The following is a 20036-nucleotide window of genomic DNA, read 5'->3' on the forward strand; positions in this document are numbered from 1 at the left end:
CGAATAATGTATCTCTTAAATTGTGAGTGTAGTTGCATCTGCATTTTTATTCTTTAGCTTGGGTTAAACTAATTTTACTTTGTTGGATCAGCAGCTATGCTAATGATGTCTCTATTTTGTTTCTATGTTTTGCCACGGGATTTACATCCCCTGGTAACTAGGATTTACACAAGCTCCAGTCTGGATCCAGAACACCTGAGAAGAGATGATGCTGACCCTCAGAGGACCCCAGATGATGCTAACCTTGAATCAACAAACAGAACTAACAATTATTGCTACATGTGTGACTGCATCCTATAATTACTATTAATTAATAATATTGATAGTTCATCATCTAGCTGACTACGTCTTGCATTATTATTATTATTATTTTTATTTTTCTAAAATCCTGTCAAACGTGCACAAACTACTAGCTACTACTAAATATTGTAGAAACATAATTTTCTGTAAAGTTGCTTTGTAACGATTTGTATTGTAAAAAGCGCTATACAAATAAACTTGAATTGAATTGAATTTAAAATTAGCTTTTTATTACTTGTAATGCATGAAAAGTGCACTTAGTTAATGGTTTAAAATTATTTTTGAGAAGCAATAATACTTTTGTATGCGTGTTTGTTCCAGGAGGTTCAATTTAAATCACTCTCTGATGTATTCTGAAATAACTGATGTTGACCTCGATGTGATTACCGACGTTGTGGATGGAAATGACAAGCTGGGATCGGAGGCTGTCAGGGTGCAGTTACGGGCAGATGGAATTCGTGTACAAAGACAAGAGTACGGAGGAGCTTGGTTCGAATTAACCCAAGGGTAGCGCCACAACAGGCCATGTCACAAAGACCACACAGAAGGCTGTACAGTGTTACTGGTCCAAACTCCCTGTGGCACCTAGATGGCAACCACAAATTGATAAGGTAGATATCCGTTTCCTCTGCATTGCAAACTAGACAAAAAAAGACAAATATGGAAAAAAAGTCAAGGTACCAGCACAATAACACTCTCCGTAAGATTTCATCTAATTATCATTAAAGATAAAACCCCAGAAAATATTTGTAATATTGCACACCCATAGTTTTTATCCATTCAAAGAGATTAACTAAACAAGATTTGTGTATGATGAACCTGTCATAGTTTGTCCCTGGCAAAAAGAAATATCAACTTCATAATTCTGCCCTTTCTAAGGCTAAAGAAAAGTATTGTAGTGGCAGTGTTTTGTGAGTATGGTGTAAACTAAAGAGTTTCTGGAAAAACTCATGCTTTGATTTTGGCTGGTTTTGCAGCAAAAGACAATCAGATGTTAAAGGGATGGTTGACTGAAATGAAATTAGTCACATGTACTCATTCTTAACTTATTTAACATCTGTATGAGTTTTTCTTTGAACACAATGAATTAAAAAATGCAGGTAGCTTTCATGGTATCCAAAAAAAAAAAATACTGTGAACTTTTTGAAAGTAAGACAATTCAATAACTTGCCGCTTGTCTTTTAATGTCATTTATTTATTTTTCTCATGTTTTAGATGGAGAATTGTCATTCACGGTGGTATAGATGGCTACAGTCGTCTTACAGTTTTTCTTTGTGCCTCGAACAACAACAACCTCAGCAGCACAGTAATGAATAGCTTTTTGAATGCTGTGGCCAGGTATGGAGTCAGCGGAGACCAGGACAACTAGAGCCCCAGATACAGATCCCCTGCAAAGACCTTGTCTCAGACGACCACCAGGACAAGACCACAGGAAACAGATGATTCTTCTGCACAATCTGACTTTGCTGCAGCCTGGAATTGAACTACTGGTTTCGTCTGGTCAGAGGAGAACTGGCCCCCCAACTGAGCCTGGTTTCTCCCAAGGTTTTTTTCTCCATTCTGTCACCGATGGAGTTTCGGTTCCTTGCCGCTGTCGCCTCTGGCTTGCTTAGTTGGGGTCACTTCATCTACAGCGATATCGTTGACTTGATTGCAAATAAATGCACAGACACTATTTAAACTGAACAGATATGACATCACTGAATTCAATGAAGAACTGCCTTTAGCTATCATTTTGCATTATTGACACACTGCTTTCCTAATGAATGTTGTTCAGTTGCTTTGACACAATCTTTTTTTGTTTTTTTTGTTTAAAGCACTATATAAATAAAGGTGACTTGACTTTGAGTGCCTTCTAGGGTCCGAACAGATCATGGAGGAGTAAACCGTGATGTCTGTGTGATTAATGAACTTTTTCAGGGGCTCACAGAGAGGCAGGTAATAAGAGGCAGGAGCGTTCAGAACCAAAAATTGAGAGGCTCTGGGGTGACGTGGCGGGGATTGACTGTTTATTATAATCTCTTCCACTTCCTGGAGGCTGAAGGTATCTTGGACCTAGATAATGAAATGCATCTCTGGGCTCTTCACCTTGTCTATGTGCTGAGGATCAACAGGCGTTTCTCAGCCTTTACTCGACAGTGGAATAACCATGGGCTGAGAACGGAACAACACCAGACACCCATGCAGATTTTTGATCGGGGCTGCCTGGAACAAAAAGGACAGTGGATCACTGCAATAGAACACAGCAAAAATCAGAGTGTTCCTATAGAGTACCTATAGGAGTTCACTGAACACTGGTTTCAGTGTATATATAGGTCCAAGAGTTCGGTGTTCAGTGAACACTGTAAAAAGTGTAAAATATATACTCTCAAAATAGAGTTAAACTTGAACACCTGGAGAGTTAAAATGAACTCTTATAACTAGCACTTTTTGACACCGTTTCAGTGCTTTTGAACACCTGCAGTGTAAACCTAGAACCTTTGCAGAGCTCATTATTTAACACTTTAAGAGTACAACTGTACTCTAAAGCTGGTACTTTTTTTATTTACATTGTTTCAATAGTTTCCTACACCTGTAGTGTAAACCTAGAACCATCAGTGAATGAAAAATACTCCAAGTCAGTGCTTATATGTCTGTTTTATTTAACAGTTCATGGATGTACAAAAACCACAAACTCATACAAACACATGTACAGGAACAACATATTGATAATCCCTATCAAAACCATAAGTAGTTTGCAGATCAAACGGCTTAAAGAAGTGCAATTTATCAACTTTAAGCATGGAAACATGATCATTTCCCTGTGTCACATGAAAGGAATGAAAATGCTCTGCAAAACAAAGTGTCTGAAAGTCCTCTGTTACAAGAAAATATTCTCGATTAAATGCAATGATGTCTTTTATCTGACTAAATACAGGCAAATCGTCCTCTTTGTCCGTGCAAACTAAAAGGCCTGGACGATACTCAGTTCCAAAACAAGTGATCCAAGAAGTCAGATCAACTTCACAGTCTAAGTCAACCTGCAGTTCTTCTTCAATCATCTCACCATGTGGCAATTCAATGAGCTGAACAGTTTTTACTGGCCCACAGTCAATACTTTTAAATGGCATTGATTCCCAATGGCATGCTATAGCCATCTGATGTTTTTGGGCCAATGACTTTGTTATATTTTTGAAATTTGTGATTGTGTTTTTGAAAAACCTATGTTTGGCTTCGAATCTCATTGACCAAACATGTAGAATTGGACCTATTTTTCGAATTACTCTGGGGTAATGAATCATGAAGTGATGTTTAGGGATCATTCTGCGATGTGGGTAAAGCTCTTTGAAAAGTCGGTGATGGTCAACAATGAGATGCTTCAGACATACTGTCATTCCATCAGTAATAACTGGAGAAAATATAATGTTCATAATTTGCAACAGAAGCAACAAGAGTCTATAGTGGGCATTTCCTTCTCGTAAAACATCTCCAAATATCAAGGGCATATTCCGGATTAGGCAAAAAGTTTGAATGGCATTGAGACCAATTCCGTTTCCATTCTGCTCCAAGTTTATTCTGGTTGGACGATTTTTTCGCTCAACAAAGCCATAATTGTATGAGTATATTCGGTTACAAACATCTGTCTTGGATATGATTTTGTTGTCTGAGAGGTAAGCAAACAGCAACTTCAGCTCAAATTGCCCCACTCCTTCCAATATGTCATGCATAATGTCTACAGCATAATTTTCAGAAACATGAAAGTACTGTAGATCATTGAATAAACATTGTCGCTTAACTCCAAATGTGGATGGCAGTGTAGGATCTACCATGAGGTCATTGCAATGCTGATCATGCCGTGCTTTATTACGCAATGTTATTCTTGGATCATCATCCCTGAAAACCGTTTGTGAGGTCTGTTTGTCCACTAGACAAAAACGACAGAAAATGTTTGCACTGAATGATTCAACATACCCGAGTAATGAGTGCAATCCCAAATTGTCTCCAGTTACTTGTGCAATTGTTCCGTAAACTGGTTCATCAGAGAAAGGAACTTCAATTCCTGTACACTCAAGGATTTTCAGATCACGTACGAGGGGCTGTAAGATTAAATCAAATCCATACTTCTTCACATCCTCAGTATGAAAAAGGGCTAAAAGATGAATATTCATAAGAGCAGAGTTAATCTTTGGAGATAGGTTTCGTAAAACAAAGTATATACTTCCAACCTTATGGATACCATGCTTGGATCCGAGAGGATTTGCCATTTCAAAATCATCGTAGAATATCTGTATTTGGAGAGAGTTTGGTTTTTCAGAGAAGAGGGGGTGGTCTCTAAAATAGTTACCATCACAGAAGTCTTTGTAAAACCCAGTTTTCTCACAAGGCTGCACAAAATGATCACAGATCTCTTGGTTGGTGAATATGATCTTCAAAGTTTGCAATAGAGGAATATAAACAAATTTGTCTGTTATGGGAACTTGATCATATGTGCCAGTAGTTCGATTCCTTCTAGCGTCATACCTCACTCCTAGGGCTACCTCTACAGGTTCTACAATACCCCATTTCTCACTGAAATGTTTTTTCCTTTTTGCCTCAGTGTTTAGTTTGCTAAATGGATTTTCAAGGTTGTCAAAATAATCGTCAAACTTTGTTCTGATCTCCTCATCGTTAGAGAGTAATTTTACAACATCATCTTTAACATTTGAATGTAATTCCTCTACAAGTTCCTCCATATTTTCAACAACAGTCGTTATGACATTAGTAGCCACACCACAGCTTTGGAGATTTGCAATAAGGGATGCACACATTTCTTGGGTATGTTGCCTGGTCTCATTACAGCTTTGAGAATTCTCTGGTTGCTCTGGAATTAAATTAACATCATCAGCTACGTCAACTATGACGGGTTCGTTCTCAACTATGATGGGTTCGTTCTCAACTATGACGGGATTGTTCTCAATTATGACATGTTCGTTCTCAAATTGATCTAGATTTTTAGCGCGATGTTTGTTATGGAGATGTTTTCTAAAGCCTGAAAAAGTCCAAAATCTCTGGTGGCATCCAGCCTGGTCACACATTAACTGAAACTTCTTACCAGGATAAAAGGCATGGAAAACTTTGAGATGACGGATCAACATTTGAACGGTAACAAAACTAGACTTGCAAACAAAGCATCTGAACATCATAACTTTTTAGTTGAGGAGCTTAGCTCTTAGGTCCTTGACTCTGGGAGTTTCGTGAGAATGACCAACATCAATGTTGTAGATGGTGGTCTGCACAAATGTGTACATGCCATTTGAGGCCTGGTCATAGGAGATGCCGAAAACATAATGTGCTTTGAAAAGTTCATCAAAGGCTGACAGGGAAGACTTGCCCTTGCAGGGAAGGAGATCACCATCCAATGCAATGTAGAACTCGTGGATGTGCTTTCTTGTCGTCCCAACTGCCAGGATGTAGGGCTGCCTCCGCTGGTTTGGACCAGAGTGCTCCTGAAGGCTGCGACATGACTGTAAGATAACAATAAACTGAAATGAATCTACACTGAACATCACATTTTGATGGATAAGTCACACTCTGATAGAAACCTGTCTGTGACTTCCTAAAGTCACACTCTGATAGCACGAGCACAAGACTGCAGTCAAAAGAGGTGAACCCCACTCTCTATTTGCTATACTTCAAGGAGGCAAAACATAATTACCAGACTTAAAATTCTGTGGCGGTGGCATTGAAAAGAAACAAATTAATAATCTGGGGGGTTACACAATTGCCTTTTGACAATGGCTATTGCCATTGGAGATTAGGACACACTGACCTTATGAAATTTGACTACATGGTCCACAGCTTCCCGGGTACTGATCTTTACAGCTCCCTTCTTTCCACTTGGAGGTGGTGGCAGTAGGTAGACCAGCAGTAGCAGTGAGGCCATGTCACTATCCCAACCTGAGAAGACAGAAGCACCTGCTTTAAGCATGATATACACCTGACCAAAACCTTTGATACTACATCAATATTAAAACTCAAAACTCTTTTCAATAACAATACTAGTTATGCAACTAACAATTTTTTTGATAATCTATTAACCTGTCAATTATTAATCAATTGGTTCGATTAAAAGGCCAATTTATCGAGGAAATTTTATTCTGCACAATGATCTCCTTCAAACATTGTGTCAATTGAAGCCTATGAAAACGATAGTAAATTAATTAGGGCTGTATCAGAATATTCGAATATTCGTTCGGTGGGTGGCTGTCATGCGTTTTCTCAGATCGGATATAGCTCTCTCTGATTTATCAATATGAACAATGAACACATAAATGTGTTTTTGAAAAAAGGATATGAATCCGAACTTCAAATCCCGCGCTATAGGCAGATGTAATGGAGTGCACGTCACCAGCAACAGATGCATGCATTTTACTGATCGTCAGCTAAAATTTCTAAGTCAAAGACCGCAATAAGAGAGCGGCAACAGCCCTGGTAAGATCATTTTGGTTCTTTACTTTTAATGAAGTTGATTGTGTGTTAAAGCATCTGCGACCCACTTTCACTTTGATTTACGATAGTTTGCACATTGGCTTGATGAATAGATGCTGATCTGCGGTGACGCGTGCTGTAAGCGTCGTCATACCTGGCTATAATATGATATAGCCTAAAAAGTTATTTTTTTAGCATTTTTGGGCGAAATACAATACTCTTATTTTAGAGCGATTGGATGAACGGTTCTAAATGCAAGATAAATAATCTAAATGCAAACAGACAGACGCATAGAGATTCCTGCCTTTATTAGAGAGAAAAATATGTTCAGCCCCCTCCTTCCGAAGCTTCGAATATTCAATGTTAATTCCTGTCGAAGCTTCGAAGCTCAAAAAATGGTATTCGGACCAGCCCTAAAATTAATCTACGTGGGCTTCAGTCAAGGGTTATAGAGCTTCCATTCCGACCGCTGTTTGATTGATGTACTGACTTGCGCTCATTCAGTGAAGTTTACGAAGACTCAATTACTGACAGGACTTTGTGTAAAATGCTGAGGAAAACACATCTTGAAACACATTAAACATCACACACATTTGTCACAGCATCTGGCAAGACAGGCCACATTAATACAATTACAAGTCAGTTTGAAGAACTTAATATAAAACATTCTCATGTTTTGTATTGTGCAATTTTCTCGCAGCAGCTAACTTTGCGACCTCTGCTCTGTTTTTCAGATGCGTTTTATGCATAGAAATGCGTTTTACACCATTGTGAAGTGACAATGAATTGATAATGAAATTCTTTCTTGATTATTTTTGATTATCGATTAGTTGTTGCAGCCCTAAAAAATATATTATTTGTCTACACAATTATTTGTCATGGTAAATAAATTAAGTCGACATTTGAAAGATACACACCAGATCCAGTTAAATTATTTACCTGGGACCTCGTCATCCTCATCAGTGTTCTCCTCTGCAGACTGGATGAGATGGTCAAGCAGGGGTGTCTTGCTGATGTCCTTGGCTTGCCCTATTACTTTGTCCTTCAGGAAATCCCATTTCTCAAGGAGTTTTGATGAAGTCTCAGCTCCAAACAACAGGTCAAAGTCTTGCGCCACCTAAAGGGGAGGAAGCAAGCATATGTGTATTTGATGATGGTGGTAGTGGTAAGTGACCGTTTTCATCTTTGAACAGCTGTTCTTGACATTTGCAAAAACATAATAAATGTGCTTACAAAAAAAAAAAAAAAACTTACCAGGCCTTTTGTGTCAAGAAACCTTGGGAACACAGTAAGCACTGTGCTGCACTGCTCAGGATCATGGATCAACTTTTGCCTGTGCTGGAAGGTTTCTCTCATTTTCATGAAGATCTGTTCGTTGTCTGTGCTGTGTTTCAGTAGAGATATGGCCTCACGACACTGGTCTCCCTCCAACTGCTGCACTTTAGTCACTTCTCTCTCTAAGTTTGGTCCGCTGCTGCCTGTAGTTTGAGAGCTCCTTCTCCTACCCCCATTGGTACCGCCATTGCTGAGTTCTCGCTGTGTGTTTTTAATCTTCCAGGCAATGTAGCCCTCATTGCTGTCTATGTCAAAAAAGTGTTCCTAAAGACAGTATCAACAAAGATGGAAATGTATAAAAAAAAATTGTTTCAGCATGAATCAATAGAGATCTTTATAAAAGAAGTGTTAGACTTCTAAAATGCACCAGAACATTATTCATTTGTTTATTAAGATTAACCTTACTTTTAAATATGTACTCACATAGCCTTTTTTGGAGTAGGGATCTTTTAGAGAGGGGAACAGTGTTACTATCCCCAATGCATACTGTGCTCTTTTATCCATAGGGGGAGCACGTCTGTGGAATAAATGTTGTGTATTAAAACCAACACACCGGAAAACCTATGATCTGCGCAAGGCCACAGCTCATTGGCCACGGTTGTTATTTAATGATAATCACCTATTTGATTACAACTACCAAATCTGCAATTGAATACTATGAATATACACTTTACAAAATCATGCACCATAAAGTATTTTACTTACCCATACTTTTCAAACATTTCAGCAACAACAATGCTGACAAGATCACGGCGTGCTCGGTCCTTCATCTCTCCTGTCATTGCATATTTTGCAAGGATTTTCTCCCCTCCAGGCTTTTGTTCCAGAATTCTTTTGACAAGCTGGACAACAGGAGAAAATATTATGGTAACAGTAACAGGTAAATGTAATGTTTACAACATAAAGAGAAATGTTCTGAAGAAACATCACCTCTTTGGCTTGTGAAGAACTGTCATCAGTATGTAGACTTTTTGGGGACATCACAAAGGCGTCATCAATGCGCTGTCTTTTTGGGGACATCAGAGAAGCATCACTGTCCGATGAGGGTGATGATAGTGACAAGGTGTCTGTGCACGAGGACTGGATGGGAGAGTCTGAAAAATATTTTTTATATATATTTCAGTCAATGTTTCCACAGGTTTAAGTGAGTAGAGGTTCAAAAAAGGCATGGTGAGACTGCTTCCAGGAATTACATGAGTTTTGGTAGTTAATGTGGCCAGACTTTAAGCAGTTTAGGCCATGATACATTAACTACTAGATGGCAAAACTGACTGTTTTTTGAGAAGTGCTCGGGTCAACAGCCTTACCGGCTAATCTATTTTTATCTCAAATGTAGTTTTTCACATCCTTATGTGAACACTGACAGATAAGAGATAAGGTTGGAAATATGCAAAGTAGTCCTTTAACAGAGAAAGCACAAATCGGACATTGGTGAGAAGATACTGTTTGGGTTTTGTGATAGCAAATAAATTACAATGTTAACACATTGGTATTGTTGCCCTGCAATGTACATTGTAATTGTACAACCATTTACCAGAAACTGAAAGAACATTAACAATGGTCCACAGGATGTCTGCTTTTTCCTCCAAGATGTCGCTGAAGACCTCTTCATCAACCTCTGTTCCACTGTCATCCAGCACATACATGTTTGTCTCAGGGGGTATGCTGAACTTCTCTTTAGCTTTGAATACAGAAAAAAACATAAGTTGTTGTGTTAGGGTTAGAAAGTGGGAGAACAATAATGTTTTTAGCACAATTTCTATCTTAATGGGCAAGGCTACGGTAGACTAGCATGGTGCTAAGAATAACATTTCATATAAACGTACATCTAAACCAGTGGTTGCGCAAGACTTTCACATTGTCCTTTATTTTGATGGATATGGTCGTTAAAATTGCACCATAATCTATTACTCTATTTTAATTTTCATTAAATTTTCGTTTTAATTCACATTTTCCTTTTTAATCATGAACTTACAGGATATAGGAGCATATAGGCTAGATTATGCATTTTTTAATATATAGTCACTTTTCATAGTCAGGGTTTGTACAGATTTTGAAGTTTAAATTAAGCACTTTTCAAGCATTTTTAAGGTCCCTAAATCCATTTTTCAAGCAGCAACAAAATGAAAGAATATAAATAGTATAAACCGCGCCCCTTTAGAAAACTACAAGCTAAAATATTAGAATCTTCAATATAAATACAACTTATATTAAATCACTCTTTGGATACTTTTTAAAAATGTGGTTATATGTTTGTATATTTGTTGTCAACTGTAGGTTAGGATGAGTTTTTTTGTAGATGGTTGGAATAATAATAATGATCATGAGTATATAATACATGAATCTTCCTTAAATACCCTAAAATATTATTTTAATAAATGAGCATTGTTTTAAAAAGGACACATGAAAAAGAGTGTTTAAGTGTTATCAATAGACTAACTGAATCTAAACATATTCAGCCAACACTGATTTGTTTTATTTATTCTTGACAGTGACAGCTCTATTCTGTATTTACACAGTAAGACATGATGCACAGATCTAAATGGTCATATCAGATTTTTTTTTGTCACGTCCGTTGCTATGGTTACTACTATCACGGAACGATTATTTACAGAACTCACTCTGGTAAAAGCGGTTGTCACTCCGTAAGTTTAGTCATCTAAGCATCATAAAAAAAAAACTTTCGATTGGCTACAATGCTGCAGACGTTAAAATTTAAACTTTTTCTTTTGTGAATAGAAACCAGAGTGCTCACACAAACGTGCACGACGGAAAGAACATCCCCCTCCCCTCCCTACATTACAGTTATATAATGATTCGAAATTAATTAATTTAATAATATTTTTAAAGAATTACAGTCAAATTCATTTGTCTCCGATTACCTTTGGCATGGCTGGTGAAGGCTTATTCTCCCATAGCTCTCACATTGTGTGCCTTTCAGTCTGTTGATCGTCGACGCAATCAGTTTTTATTTATCATCTTCTAGGCAGTTATCGACAAAATTACAGCAAGCGACATTTCTTAATGTAGATGTTTGCGCGCCAGGCGAATACACGAGGCGCCAAATAGCTGCTGACTGTTAGCTGCTAACTTACATGGAATTACACGAGACCTGAGTCGTAACAGAGGCTGCCTCGCATTAAAAAAAAAAAAAAACATTGTCAGCCGGTTTTATTTATATTTTAGTTACATCTGCCGTCCTGAAGAAATAAATTAAAATCAAGCATTTTCCAAACTTTCGAGACTTTGTAGGAACCCTGATTCAACCTTCAGATGTTTTCGTCACTGCTAAAAAAATTAACGTAAAGCTAGTCAATGACGGAAAATATTCGGTTAACACGACCTCTGATCTAAACTTCAATTATAAAGAGAACGAAGAGAAGAATGCTTAAGAACGTAACTTACCCTCCCTGAGAAATGCTGGATATGATGCTCCATTGAGTTTGATGTACTTCTTCTTTCCTTGTTACTGTACTTTGAAAAGCATTGCTGTAGTTTACCTCACATATTACTACAACATAAAAATACAATTGGTTTATTGAACACACACAATACCAAATGTAGTGCAAATAAAGTCAGACTCAATCATTTGACGGGAATCTGAAACGTTAGCTTTCCAGGCTAACGTTAGCTAGTTAATTTAGCCTTCATAAGGCGCGAGATTGGGAGCGGCAGCTAACGTTAACAAATGATTGCTGCATTTCCATTTTGAAATTTCATTTAATGGTCAACGATCAACGTTAACGTTACCACTAAAAACAGTTTTACCAGATTTAACATTCACAATCACTTTAGCTACCATTGATATACTAAGTTAGCTAGTTAAACTAAATTACTAAACGTCACACCTCTTCTAACGTTACTTCTACATTAGCGTTTTTAGTGTTTTAGTTATGAGAATTAAAACAAGAAGACAAACAGGAATATTCAGCATGATTCACTTGCTGGTTTCTTACCTACGGTCCCGCAGAATCAAAATGTCGACGACGTCTTTGGATGTCAGTTGGAAACTGGTGTCCACGAGGCTGCATCTTGAGTCAACCAATGACAGCGTAGTCGATCTGATGACGTATCGAAACCTAAACTCATATGCGGACGGGACAGCAACAGATTGACTCTCAAAGAGTTCATCATCCACTATTTACACTACAACAGCTCCACATCAACACTGAACCAACACACTAACACTTGAGAGAGTTTATGGTGAAACCTGACAAGTGTACTTTAAGCCCAGTTTACTCCAAAGTGTATAAATTATACTCTGGTCATCAAAACTCTGGGATTTTAACACTCTGACATTTGCTGTGAAGAGATCTTTGGCAGAACAGCTGGGCCAGCAAATGAAACCATTCTTCAGGTACCGGCAGCAGAATCAAGCTCGCAGGAGTCACCTTCAAGATCCATGGCTGAAGTGACTGCAAGCTAGGCACTGAACCCCCAGTTGCTTCTCAGGCGCTGGATATATATAGCTGCTCTGTGTGTGTGTGTGTGTGTGTGTGTGTGTGTGTGTGTTCATGGTGTTTTCACTTCTCACTGCTGTGTGTAAAATAAAAGCATCTGCTAAATTAATGAATACAATGTAAGTGTCTGTGCACTTGAATAGGACAAATGCAGACCACCAATTCGGAGTATGGGTTACCATACTTCGCAAATGTAATGACTTTCATAAAGCAACAAATACTTTTTTGTGCACAAAACAGACTTTTTCAATCTAGTGAAGGACCATCTCAGAACCGTGATTCAAGAAGCTTCGATTCTTATGATATTTGTTTCAAATTACTCCCGAATTGAATCTAAAATATTTTAATTTTTGTTTTGAGGTCTAACTAAGATCTTAAAGGTTTTGGAAATCATGAGGGTGAGTAATGACAAATTAGATTTTTGGGTGAACTAACCCTTTAAGATGGTGTGGCATTTTAAAGTAACATCACAAATAGCAAGGTCACATTTCGAACTTGAAAATAAGTTTAAAGTTCCCACATTGTGATATTGTTGTGCATCACCAGAAAATCTTTACTGGAACTGTCCCTTTTTTTTTTTTTAATGTTCCATAAGAACATCCATTTTATATAAAATACTAAAGGTATACATAAGCGAATAAAGCCAACATTCCTCAACATCTGTAGTTCTTGTGTTCCTTGGTGCAGGGGCTGGGTAGGTGTATTTAAACACTTCCATTTCATCTGTTAAACACAAAAATATGAACCGTAATATTTTACTTTTATATATAGTTTGTACTAAAATGAAAATTCCTTAGTGTAATTAAAGTAAAAAATATAAAAAAAGCTTTTTTTTATTATTATTATTTGGCAGATGCTGTGATAACCAACTTCCCAGCAGCAGCGTTGGACTTGAGGAATGCAGTTGGGAAGCATTCGGTGTGGGCTGGGTGTGGGGACGGCAGAGAGTTTGTGCATACAAGTGTGGGCTGGGTGTGGGGACGGTGGGGAGGGCGTAGGTTCAGTGTGGGCTGGGTGTGGGCACAGTGGGGAGATTGTGCATACAAGTTTGGGCTGGGTGTGGGGACGGTGGGGACAGCGTGTATACAGTGTGGGCTGGGTGTGTAAATATATAAATATAAATACACATATACATACATACAAGGCTTTTTTTTCTTTTTGTGGGCTAGCCCAATGGGTATTCAGTATTCGGGAAATCCAGCCCAGATCCACTGCGGGACAAATAACCCGATATAACCCAACCCATCTGCTACCAAATTACGATGTAACCAAGAGCTCAATTTACGTTGGACAGCATAAGAGGTTCAAAGTTAAGTTTTAATCGTATTTCCTGATCTTGTCTAAAATAGGTCTATTTAACTTCGGACTTGAATGGAATGTCACAAATACTAAATAATTAGCCCACTTCACATTTGTGAATAGTATTTAGACTAGGCCTATGCTTTATTTCTTTCACATGCGTGTGCAGCATTAGTCCCATTTTAGTCTGATATATAGCTTAATTTTCGTTTTTCCATTCTTCAGACAGAACGAAATAATAATAATAATAATAATAATGATAATACTACAATCAAATTATCATTTATCTTTATTTCTTTTTGTTTGTATTTAGATTTGTCGTTAAATCAAACTTGAGTCACTCAAATAAAGAAACATTTCTAGCCCAGAGTCGGTATTGTGAAAAATATTACAATACATTTAAAATAGTGTATTCTTATAATTTCAGCAGAGTGCAGATGCTCTTTTATGTCAGGACCGCAGCGACAGCAGCATTAGCTTGCTCACATTATGGTAAAGTGGGACACGATTCAGGTAAAGATACCAATCTATAGTCAATAATATATCATAATCAGACTAAAATGGACCTGAAGCTGCCCACGCATGTAAAATAATTATTAATGCATAGTCTAAGTTTATTTGTTTTTACCCACGAAAAAAACCTAGCTTAATTTCATTTTTCCGTTTCTCAAACAAAACGAAATAACAACAACAACAGACAAATAATTATAAAATCAAACCGTTTATCATTTCTCTTTACTACTTTTTTGTAGTCACTTAAATAAATAAAATATTAAAAAAATATTTTTTTTAAACAGCAGAGAGAAGTGCATGTGGGTGACAATACAATTGCATGGCAGTGCTGGTATTGTTAGCTAAAACTTTTTAAAGGCTAAAATAAAATAAAATGTAATATACATTATTTAAATAACTAAATTAAATAAGTTCTAAACAAAAAAAAGAAAGAAAAAAGAGAGCATTTGCAGTATTTGCGACGCAAAATACGCTGTTGTGATTACAAACTCAGTAAAAAATGTGCGAAAATGCGTCAATGACACCGTATTTGACGGCGTTTTGGTGTCCATGAAAAACGCCGTTTTTTACGCCGTTCATGTTGCCATATGACGGTGTAAAAAACGCCGTTTTGGTTGAACAGAGCGCGTGTCATTCACGGCATTTTGCTAATAATATAATGAGCCACGCCCACTGATTCCCACAGCTACGGTTTTCACCCAATCGGGCATTTGCAATGCTGCTCATTAAAACTGCTGGGCTGGTGCCGAATTATTTTATATTTAGCTGTTAATGTTTTATTTTTAGAATGGAATGTAAGCACATGGGTCAGATGTGATCTGCGAGGTCCTGCAAACAAATGGGCAAAATCAGGTAAGAAAATCGCTATACCTTTCAAAAATAGTTAATTTGTAAATGGCTAAAGGACATGTAACCTGCAGAAGATAAATATGTCCGTGTGTATATTTATATTGTATCACAGAAGCTAAAGTTAGAAGCTCATCTGATGTGTGATGCTGCTAATTTGTTAATGTCTGTCCTTTAGAGACTTTGCATATTTTTCTGATGTGAATGCCATGCATTAGGCCCATTATATTGTTTATCGTTCAATAGTCTCAAAGATAACATACTCTGTTTGTGTTTTTCTTAGTAATCGCAAATGTCACTTAAATGTATAAACCCCTTAATCTTCTACGTCACTGTGACGTCACCGCTCTAGCTGGAGGCAAAACATAAGGCAGAGCTCATAAAAGTTTGAGGTTTTGACTTTAAAATGTCTTCTTGTTGGGTTTTTGGCTGCCAGAATAGAAGGAACAGAACTTTTGTTTCAAAACTAAAATTTTACCGGATCCCGGCAGAGATTCCTTCACAGAAATCAAGACAGTTGTGGTTGAATGCAATACGACGTACAGACTTGACTGAGATGATCATAAATAATGCTCGTGTTTGCAGTGCACACTTCATATCAGGTAAAATAATCTATGCATATGAAATGGTGTGTTGGTTTTATCTAGTAAATCAGCAAGTTTCTGTTTTATAGGTGAAAGTCGCCAACCTACAGTACACTAACGTCAGCAAGTTTAAATGTTAAACAAACATACAGCGATAGATGTGTGCGCCATCCTTTGAATGGTCTCTTAAGGCGAGACACTGCAGGTGAATAGGGCAAAAAAAATAACTAATAGTTATCACCTTATGTACAGAGTTGATTGAATACATTGATTATTGCAAACATTTTTTGTATTACAAGTTTTCAAAAATGTTATGTTTAAATATGCAAATGAGGCATTATTTAATGAAATATGTGCTAATTTGCATAAATGTCTAGTACAAAAATCTGAACACTAAATGAAGTCAGTTTCAAATTTTTTGTTTATTTTTTTTGACATATTAGAGTCAAATGTTTTTACAGAGGGAATTCTGGTTATCTTTTTTGTCACTCCATAATTCAGAAAATACTTTGAACAGCCAGAAAACAATATATTTTCACAATTTTGGGGGGAATAAAATGTTGTATATAATCAAGGAAAATATATATGAACAAATCCCTCTGTAAAAATCTTCAGAATATAGACGGGAATAAAAATGTCAAGTTTGGTGTGTGTAAGTGCTACTGAAGCGGAGATTTATGGCTCAGTGTTGAAGAAAAAACTTATTTTGAGAAAACGGCCTTTAAAAATATGTATTGTAATTGAAATCTATTGACACAAACAGATAAAGTGCTATAAAGGAAATACTTAACAGTGTCTTTTGGATGTTTTCCTTCCACTAGTTTGAAAAAGCATTTTATGAAAAACCAAAAAGCCCAAAATCTCAAAATTGACAGGTGCTTGAAAAAAAGTGTTTTTGCCTGCAGTGTCTCACCTTAAAATAATACACATTGCTAATCCTAGTTAGCCCGGCGATAGGTTACATTAGAAAAAAAGCCTTGACAAAATTCCCCATACCACCAAGATTGTTTAAAAAGGTTTGAGAACCACTGGTTTAAAGAAATGGTATAAAATGAAATCCTACTTTAAGAACTTTTTCAGTAAACATTTCTTTCCCCTTGTAGAGTCAAAGATCTAGCTTATTCTTGGCAAATTGGTAAGGAGTTGTTCATCTGCTACATTTCACTGTCACTTCAGTTGGGAGGGATGCATCGACCAATTGTTATAGGTTTTGATTTCACTTGGTTTAATAAAAATGATTTTACTTGATTTACAAAATGCACTATATAGTTAGGATTCTAATTAAAACCGTGTAACTGGGGGCTCTAAAACACTGCTTGTGAATAATTTAATATTGCAAACTTTCATCTGAATACATTAAGTGTTTAATGAATAGCCTTGTGCACTTTTTCCAACCCCACTGTTACTGAACTGTAAAGTGAAAATATTGTATGTGATTTGTTTTGCTTTCAGTTAAAGATATTTAACGAGCTGATATTGAGTATTTAGTAAAGGACCATACAGAAAGCGCACACATGGGAGAGAGGAGAGGACTGCATCAGAAAGGACCTAGAGCTGGGACTCTTTCAAGGATCACCCAAAGCATAACCAAAAAAAACGAGGCTGTTGGTTGTAACACTTTATCACAATTTGAAGAAACCGTTCTAATTAAAATATTAAATGCATTTCATTCAAGGTAGGGTTCTTCCGTACAGAATTAAGGTGACTGTCAAATTTAGGGCCACCTCTGGCTGTCGACAAAAATCAAGACTGGTCTTGGACCACGGATTCTGTTGCAGGTTCCATTCTCAAACAGTTCAGTATTTTCACTGCACAAATGTACGCATCTTGTAATGAGACCCATTAGTATAACATGTTTTCACATAAACCATATTTTTTCACCAAAATAAAAGCAACTTGTTTCAGTCAAAAAAAGTACAGGGGTTTCTAAGTACGTGGGATTGTCTTACAAGTGCAAAATGTGCAGGATTTTAATTTTTTTTTTTTTGTATTTGGATGGTTGTTCTACAGGTTTTTAACAAGCCATCCATGCACAAACACTGCAAGCTAAAGTTTGGGATCATATTCATCAGTTTTATACAGAATATTACCAAAATAAAACTTGTTTAAAAAAAAATTTGCATGTGGTAGTTTGAGGTTGATTTTAAAGCCATTGCTGCCAGTTATTTCATTTTATATATATATATATTTTAAACCTTTATGAATGTACAGGGTTGATCTAAATGCGAACTAGGTCTAATTGAATGTACAGTTGTGTATTCACCCATGTTGAAAAGGTATACTATGGTAAAACTATTTAAAATATTAACCTTGATCCAATTTGCAAAATCTAAACATAATTCAATGTTGACTGGCTTATGGACATGATGGAACCCGACGTTTATTCACTGTTTAATCAACGCTAAAATGCTGGCTAGACCTGCTAAGAGCCGAACATGAACCAGCGCTCGGTGACGTGGGAGTCTGGCACTTTAACAAGCAGGTGATCAACAGGCTCCATAATATGATGTGCAACTATTAAACACTATCTCACTTTAATAGGGGCTTTTTCTCATTTGGAAACATTACTCAAAGCTGTGTCCATTTATTTTCTAACGCAGTAGTAAAAGGTATCTCAGTGGTAAGTTGAATACATAAAATGGGGAAGGTAGGATAGTTGTTGAACATAATCTTAGCAATAAGCCTACATTACACTATGATGAAGAGGTGCAATTTTTTATGTTTAATGTTAGTAGAGATTAAATATCCAAAAAGGAAAGGGGTATTGTACTTAAATATCCTATTAATTCATTTGGCTAGAATGATCTGTGATCAATTAGTCTGGTCTGTTTTAAGTTACCATTGATTGGGTGAAAACCATTCAAACATACTGGCTGCGGGAATCAGTGGGCGTGGCTCATTATACTATTAGCAAAACGCCGTGAATGACGCGCGCTCTGTGCAACCAAAACGGCGTTTTTTACGCCGTCCTATGGCAACATTAACGGCGTAAAAAACGGCGTTTTTCATGGACACCAAAACGCCGTCAAATACGGCGTCATTGACACATTTTCGCACGTTTTTTACGGCGTTTGTAATCACAACGGCGTATTTCGCGGCGCAAAAACGGTTTAAAACGCCGTATTTTACGGCGTTTGGCTGTAAACGCGATTCATCTATAGCGTAATTCTGACCCTTTTGGCTTGCCATACTGTTACGCGATAAGTTAACGCCAGACGCCACCACGCGTTAAAATAGCGCCACACGCCGACAGACGTTAAGTTAACGCGACATGCCACTTAAGATGCAGATTTATTTACTCCTCTACATGGACACACCTCTCATGGCTACAAGGACTCTACGGCAAGTCACAGCATCCAGTTTGCAAGAGCGCGAAGATGGCAAGGATAGCCCTTACAATTATACATATAGCTTTTGTCTCATAAAGTTATCACCCCAGGCACGAATGAGTGCAAATTTGGAAATGATTTTATTCAACAGTTAAATTAATAAGAAAGTAATATTATTATTTTTTTATTATATTATATTTTGAGTAGGCTATCATTTCAATTTAATAAATAGTTGGCGATAGTTTCACAAAAATAGAAATTTTGTTTATTTACATTTACTCAACCCAATGATTCAGATGCAGCTTCTGTAACAAAAGTATAGCATGTGTAATTCTAAATTAAATATTAATATTTAAGAATACATTTTGTTTGCTTTTATCACATTTAACACAATTAGGCTCTAAAATATCTTCTGAGGGTACTTTTTCTTCGTTTTTAAAAACATAATAACATATGATAAACTGAAATCATACTCAAAAGTAGATACCTGATTTATTTTACAATAAAGCAATTACAAATATAGATATAGGGAATATAGTTATCGATTGACACAAATTAGTCCAAATTTGGAAATTATTACAACGGTTAAATAAATAAGAAAATGTATGGCAAGTCCTGACCTTTTTGGATGTATTTAATTATAAATACCTTTGTAATCTATAATAACAGTACATTTATTCATTCTTGAATATTAATATAGGTACCTGTAATTTTGGCCAAATTATTTATACTTTGTTCGTGAATTTGCACATGCTATAATGTAAGCATCATTAATGACCCCTTTGTGTTTAATTAAAAAATAAAAAAAAAATAAAAAAGATTGATTAGTGAAATGAAAGAATGATTTAATAAAAAATGAGATTGATTATTAATTGTCTCTCATTGGCCTGATTAGCTTTGCCGTCAAAACCCTTCTTATTTAG

The 20036-nt window shown here is 36.7% G+C and overlaps 2 protein-coding genes across 2 annotated transcripts in view; both read right to left on the reverse strand.

Annotated features, from left to right (window-relative positions):
* Positions 1-20036, reverse strand: part of LOC132096091 (natural killer cell receptor 2B4-like) — an 89932-nt gene that overhangs the window by 30493 nt on the left and 39403 nt on the right. The gene's annotated exons all lie outside the window — the stretch shown is intronic.
* On the reverse strand, positions 5467-11535 carry LOC132096090 (uncharacterized). Its single transcript, XM_059501236.1, has 9 exons — positions 11488-11535; positions 9617-9763; positions 9013-9176; positions 8788-8924; positions 8506-8599; positions 8002-8346; positions 7687-7864; positions 6089-6216; positions 5467-5783 (listed from the first exon to the last, which is right to left on the reverse strand). Exons 2-9 carry the CDS (start codon positions 9726-9728, stop codon positions 5469-5471), a joined length of 1473 nt encoding a protein of 490 aa, XP_059357219.1. The 5' UTR covers positions 9729-9763; positions 11488-11535; the 3' UTR covers positions 5467-5468.

This window comes from Carassius carassius, chromosome 20, assembly GCF_963082965.1.
Source record: "Carassius carassius chromosome 20, fCarCar2.1, whole genome shotgun sequence".
NCBI lineage: Eukaryota > Metazoa > Chordata > Actinopteri > Cypriniformes > Cyprinidae > Carassius > Carassius carassius.